Source organism: Balaenoptera ricei, chromosome 6, assembly GCF_028023285.1.
Source record: "Balaenoptera ricei isolate mBalRic1 chromosome 6, mBalRic1.hap2, whole genome shotgun sequence".
NCBI classification, from domain to species: Eukaryota; Metazoa; Chordata; class Mammalia; order Artiodactyla; family Balaenopteridae; genus Balaenoptera; species Balaenoptera ricei.
The window spans coordinates 67,236,139-67,243,137 of record NC_082644.1 but is presented as its reverse complement, the minus strand read 5'-3'; the positions used below and the strand labels follow the sequence as shown (position 1 = coordinate 67,243,137).

General features: G+C 36.4%; 1 protein-coding gene across 2 annotated transcripts; it reads right to left on the bottom strand.

Annotated features, from left to right (window-relative positions):
• Positions 1–552: 552 nt before the first annotated feature.
• Positions 553–6,563, bottom strand: LOC132367841 (prorelaxin). Of its 2 annotated transcripts, none has more exons than XM_059926444.1 (2): positions 6,198–6,563; positions 553–1,083 (listed from the first exon to the last, which is right to left on the bottom strand). In XM_059926444.1, the coding sequence occupies exons 1-2, from the start codon at positions 6,406–6,408 to the stop codon at positions 743–745; spliced, it is 552 nt and encodes a 183-aa protein (XP_059782427.1). In that variant the 5' UTR covers positions 6,409–6,563; the 3' UTR covers positions 553–742. The 2 variants fall into 2 exon arrangements, with proteins under 2 accessions (XP_059782427.1, XP_059782429.1); XM_059926446.1 differs by lacking the exon at positions 6,198–6,563 and adding an exon at positions 5,900–6,119.
• Positions 6,564–6,999: the final 436 nt, after the last annotated feature.

Here is a 6,999-nt window from a genome sequence, read left to right as displayed (position 1 = left end):
GACAGTAGAATTAAGGTAAGAACCCTAGTTTGAAAAATACTTGAGTTTATATGGCCTCAACTAAATTAAATTGATTTAGGGTCCAATCTGATTTTTTTGCAATTAATAGTTCAGTAAGACACAAAAAATATTTTTAAATCTACTAGAAAATTTCAAATCTTGTGACTGCATATTCGATCTAAGAGTTAATGTCAGTAAAAAACTTTTGGTCCATTTTATGTACCTGGTGTTAGGTATTGTGTAAGTTATTTTTAAATTTTTATTTTTTTGCTACTAAAATAATTCATTTGATATTAAGTTGTGAAAGAACATTTGGGCATTATGTTTGGAGGGAAAATGGTGACAGATTATAATTTATCAGATACAGATTTCAAAAATAGACTTGTCCATTCTCACTTATGCAAGACATAGCATTTTACTAAGCTATCTAGTTCTAAAATTTTCTTTGAGTTATTGTGTGTGGCTAAAGTGATAAAGATTTTATTGTCAGTTTAAGTTAGTAGCATTAAAAAAGCAATAACATAATTATATCATTAATAAAAAACAAAAATATCTTCTCACATAAAAAGTATTATTATCAGAAACTACAGTAATGCAAGGGACATTTTATTACACATCAAATGAAAAACCTAAACACTAAAAATAATTTCTCATATTCTAGTAATCAGTGGGGCGACAGAGGCATCAGTGAATGTGTCAGTGAGAATACATGTGAACATTAGATGAAATACACAGCTTCATCTCAGCATAATCTAGCAATATCTTTTCTGATACAACCTACTTGACAACATTTCTCACTCAGTGTCATACGGAACAGTCTCTTTTTTCGGGAATGTTTATCTAAGCCTAAGTTTTTTAATTCTGAAAGACTTTTGTCTTCTGCTTCATTTTGTCTATTAAGAATAATTTTCTTAAATTCTTCAAAGTTAAGATTTGAATCCTTTAATGCAGATTGTTGTAGCTCTCTCAGTGATGGCTGCCTCTCAGACAGTGTTGCCTTCAGCTCCTGTGGCAAATTAGGAACGAATTCCAACAACATCTTTAAGGTTTCTGCATCTTTGGTGATGGAGGATGGCATGATTTCTAATTTAAAAAAGAGGGGGAAGAGAAAAAATATTCATGTTAAAGTACATCAGGAAAACTATAAAATTTTGCATAGACACAAAGGAAAGCATTGCTTCAATAGAATTCAACAATAAAACAGAATCAGGAAGTGTCCTGATATCTAAAAAGCTTAGTTTATTATAGTTGGGCAGGTTAAACAACATTACCAAGGTTCTGCTTTACTCCACTCGTACCCTTGTCATCTCTCCTATGTCCCTTTAATGCTTTCACCATAGCACTTTTTTATCTCTGACACTTCTGAAGTCATCTTGATCCTCAAAAACACTCAGTTTGACCACGGATGAATTTTTATTACCGGAGTAATTTATTTCTATGACTAAGCAACTTCTGAGTTATGATAGTAATCCTTGAAAAGTATATTAATTATTTTAAACTATCAACTGTTCCATGGTGGCAAGTTACTGCTTCAGGATAAAGTTAAAAAGGCAGAATTTCCAACTGCTCTGATCTAGTAGGCAGGAGATACCAGTCTCTGATGCTCCTCATACATGTATTTAATAATTTCTCTTCCTTAGAGTATTTACTGCAAATCAGTAATGTTTTACTTTATGGAGAAATGGGTTAAAAGAACACTAACCAACAAATCACTGACTATAAGAGATTTTTAATCTGTTGTGGTGTGTGTCTACTGACTACTGTGTATGGTTTTTGTTCCAATGTTGTAGATCATAAACTATGCAAGTTCTGTGTGTTCCCTAGGAAGGGAGCCTGGTCTTAAGTAGCATCCCAGGATGGGTATACATGAAGGTTGAGACTTGGGCTGGGAACTTTCAGGGACCAGCTGACATCTTCCTTCTTTATACCCATTCAGTTCAGCTGAACATCCATTGATAGTTTCCGTGTCTCTGGCTCTGCCAGATTAGAGATATAAATAAAAAGAAAACATCTTTCCTGCCCTCAAAAAACTTCCAGGTAAATTCTATCCTAACCTTACCTATCCCCATTACACAATTTTGAGAGTTACAGCACCAAAAAAATATTGAAACACAGATGAAGTTTAAATTATAGTGTAAACCTGGATCACTACTTGCTGTTTTTCATGGACAGCAAAACTGTCCATTTCAGCTTATAATAAGACATTCCTCCTGAAATAGTGGAAACAATGAGGTCAAGAGATATAAATCTAAGCATGGAAGATGGATTCCTGGGCAACCACTGATGCCTACGGATCAGAGAAAACCATGCCCCCTCACCCAGGCAGGAATGGTCTCGGCTCGTTCACTTCCTATGAGTTCTGTAGCAAGAATCTCAGCCAACAACAAACTTCAACAATTGGAGTTTTCAGCGGAAAGAAAACAATACTCTAACATTTTATTTTTCCTCCCAATGTTTTCTCTCATTCAAGTTCCAAACTGGCACTGACAGATGAGAATTTATACCATTTTTTGGTAGTCAGAAATGTTCACATTTTCCCTCAGTAAGACATCCTAAGTTCAATTCAATCTCCTCATAAAAACTCTCCTTGCTCTAACTTAAACCTTCTCTAATTGGAGCTTTATTGAATACAAAGAAAAGCTGATTGTAACTTTCCATATACTTAAAGACAGTTAATGAATCAGGCAAAACATTTGTAGTTTCTTTTACATTTATTCATAGGTTGTTGTTTCTGGCACTTTTTTTTTTTTTCAATTTAAAAACTTGTTATTTTGAAATACTTTTAAAGTTACAGAAAATTCACAAAAATGTGACAGAGTTCCCATATATCTTTTTTTTTTTTAATTTTGGTAAGAACATTTAACATGAGATCTACCCTTTTAACAGAATTTTAAGTGCCCGATACACCATGATTATCTATAGGTACAGTGTTATAAATCAGATTTCTAGAAACAACTCATCTTGCGTAATTGAAATTTTATACATGATAATTAGCAGCTCCCCATTTTTCCCTCCTCCCAATCCTGGTAACCACCATTTATTCTTTGCTTCTATGAGTTTGACATTTTAGATACTTATAATAGTGGAATCAAGCAGTATTTGTCCTTCTGAGACAGGCATTTTTCACTTAGCATAATGTCTTCCAGGTTCATCCATGTTGTTGCATATTTTAGGATTTCCTTTTTTAAGGCCAAATAATACTCCATTGTATGTATATACCACCGTTTCTTTATTCATTCATCTGTGGATGGACATTTAATTTGTTTCCACATCTTGGCTATTGTGAATATTGCTGCAGTGATTATGGGAGTGGTAATGTCTCTTCAAGATCCTGATTTCAATTCTTTTGAATAAATACCCAGAAGTGGGATTGCTGATCATATGGTAGTTCTTTTTTTTTTTTTTTTTTTTTGAGGAACCGCCACACTCTTTTCCATAGTGAATGCACAAATTTGCTTTCGCACCAACAGTATACTATACATGGGTTTCAATTTCTCCACATTCTTAACCACACTTTTCTTTTGTTTTTTGATAATAGCCATCCTGACAGGTGTGAAGTGATAGCTCATTGTGGTTTTGATTTCCATTTCCCTGATGATTAGTGATATACAGCATTGTTTCTTATACCTGTTGGCCATTTGTATGTCTTCTTTGGAGAAATGTCTATTCCAGTCTTTAGCCCATTTTAAAACCAGGTTATTAGTTTTTTTGCTATTGAGTTGTAGGAGTTCTTTATATATTTTGGAAATTAACCCCTTATCAGGTACATGGCTTGCAAATATTTTCTCCTATTTCATAGGTTGCCCCTTCATTATTGAGTATGTCCTTTGCCGTGCAGAAGTTTTTTCGATTGATGTAGCCTCACTTGTCTAATTTTGCTTTTGTTGCCTGCATTGTACTCTTTATTAAAATTATTTTTTAAATTTATTTTGAAATATTTTGCAGTTCACAACAACTTTAGCTTCTGGAGTCTAAAAGATAATATCCTAATCAACCTGAATTCATACAAATGCCTCCTAATCAGTATATTTTGGACTAAACTCTTACTAACATAGACTTCTTCTAATTAAAAATATCTATCTTGTTTTTAAAACAGTAGACTAACATAGACTTCTTCTAATTAAAAATATCTATCTTGTTTTTAAAATGGTACAGTGAGTATTATTTCTGCACGCATTGTGGGAAAATAACAATTTAATAATGTAAAAACAGAAACTATCGAATAATAGAGGTTTTAAACCTCATGAATCACAGATTATTGACATGTACTTCCAAAGTGATTCTTAACTAGTAATTTAAACACTTCCCTTGATCCTCACTTGCAGGCAATATTTTGTTAGATTATTTCCAGTCAAATTATGTACTGAGCAGTGACAAAGACAGTTCTTTAAAAATATTTTAAAATCACTATCCTCTTCTACAGAAATAGAAATTTGGCCAAATATCTAGATAGGTATAAAAGTAGTCAGAAAACCATTTTTAAGCAACAATCTGGAGGCAACCTAAATGTCTACTAAGAATGGTTAAATATATATGGTAGATTTATGACGTGGAATACCAGAAAGAAATTTTAAATTATCTTTTTGGAGTCTAACAGTTTGAGAAGATGCTCACAATATAATGTTAAATGAAAATGCAGGAGATACACATACCTATTGCCAAATATTAATATTGCTTTCCATTTCCTCATTTATTATAGATATTTTCATTTTCTCATTAAATTCACAGATTTTTTTCAGTCTTTAATATCTAATGGTGCCTTTCATTTTTATTATTGTATTTATGTATATTTTTCAGTCTTTAATATGAGCATATTATTTATTCAGAAAAAGTGAAACAATGAAGCAATCTGGTCTTGCCTACTTTGAATCAGTGAATTCCTAAACTCTGTGGTACTCTTCTATTAATATTATACAAGAAGTATGTAAAAACTTGCATTAAATACATCAGTCTCTGACCAACAATGTAGAAAAGTTAGGTAAAAAACTTTATAATCATATTTTAAGTCCCATAAAAGGGCAGTAAATGTACTTAGTGTGCACAATGATTTTACATGAGGGTCACTTATATAGAGGATATGCATGTAGCCTATAAATATAGTTGTGATTTATCATAAATTGCATGTGTTATGAAATATAAAACAATTATTCATAATTGAGCTTGCCCTCCCTGATTTTAACATGACCCATTACAGTGATTAGACTAGGCTATACGTCAGTGAAAGTATCCATTGTTACTTAAACTTAGCTTCCAATTTATCTTTATAAATGCTTTATAACTTAACAAAGTGTTTTTTAAAAAAAATTCCAGATTTAATTCTGAGATCTTGCTTTTTTAAAGAAAATCCATTGCAGCTTCTAAATGCTTGAAGCGTCAATCATGTTTTCTGCTTTGTTTGGCTGAAGGGCAAACTTCCCTTGACTCTTGTTCCCCTTCAGTTTCTCTTGTAGACCATCAGGCCCTTTTCTTTCTCTTTAATCCCTTCTCTCACACATGAACTTCAAGACTCAGTTCAAAGAAGTGGGAGGCTAGGTCCTTCCCTTTGGTGAAGTTAACAAATAAAAATAAAAGAGTAAGTTTTCGATGGCATGGGCCACAGCCGAGCTTGCTTTTTTTTTAAACAAAGGAGGAGGGTCGTTAAATTTAAGGCCCCCTTTTATGTTTACACTTCAGGAACCTATCATAGGTCTCTGCCCTATGCCCTTTGGTGCGCAAATACGCTTCATAACCAGCTCACACCTCACTGTTTGCCCCCCTGTCATCTCAAGGTAAGATGCCCTGTCCAGTTGCCCCATCCACCAGCAAGCCTTCAGTCCTGCCCTCGGACTGATCCTCTGGCCTGAGTGCGGATCCTCCGGGCTGAGTACGCCCCGCCTACTGTAGGTCTTTGAGCACTTACCTCCCTCTGTAGCTTCCTCCTTCTCCCTCCCTGCCCCGCCACCCGGACTGCCAGGAGGTGAAGGGCACCAAGTGCCTCTCAGGTAAGGCCATTTGCTGTTCCCGCTGCTTTCCCTCCCTGTGGTGAAATCCCGGGTGAAATCCTGACTAGAAAGCAAGTTACGAGGCAAAATCCCAAACTTTTAGGCACCGGCAGCTTCCGAGTCATGTGGGCCGCCCTTCCGATTGCTCGGCAGCCGGACAGCAACCAATGGGAAGTACGGAGCGGCTGGTCGGGGGCGGGGGTTGGGTGCTCTCACCTGCCGGCGGTCCGGATCCCAGCCAAGGCTCCTCCAGACTCAGAGCCGTTCTCCCCCAGGAGACCGAGCCACAGATCTCGACCCAGAGGCGGACTAATTCTCGGCCGCATGCCTTAATAAGGTCGTTCGTCCTCTGGCCTGAGATCTCTCTGGGAAGTTGGCTCAGTAGCAGCCACACCCCTAGCAGGTGGGACAAGAACAGGAGCGGCATCCTGGACCTGATCTCTTCCGCTCTGAGCTTTTCAGCCTTTCTCGAGATATTGCACCTGCTGTAGCCTACCGGCCTCCGTCAGTGTGCCAGTCCTGGCCTTTAGGTTGCTTTCGCTGCCTGGCTCCACCAAGCTTTTATAGCCCTCTGGCTACCACTTAGACCTTGAGTCAAGGGTCCAAGCTCCACCCCTTTCCCCACCCACCTGTTTGAAATACCCCCTTCCCCCCACCAGCTCTGGTTTACCCTTACCAACTTTTCTCCATTTGCCCATCCTTCTGTTCGTGGCCCTTTTACAGTTGTTTGTGGGTTTTTTTCTCTCTTTTTTCTTCCCCTCAAACCATTTTGTATACTTGGGTAGGGTTAGTCAATATTTGAAGTCTTTATTATAAAGCTAGGCATGGCCACTGTGCTAAATTATATCAAGAATAAAATTGAAATCACCCATATTCTCACAACCCAGCGTGAGCCTTCAAATCTAAATAAGATTATAGTTAGATTAATTAATATTGTGTCTGGTATATCAGTAAATAAAAATATAATGAATGAATGGATATATCGTTGACAAGAGAGGGAGAACTGATGACTTTTTAT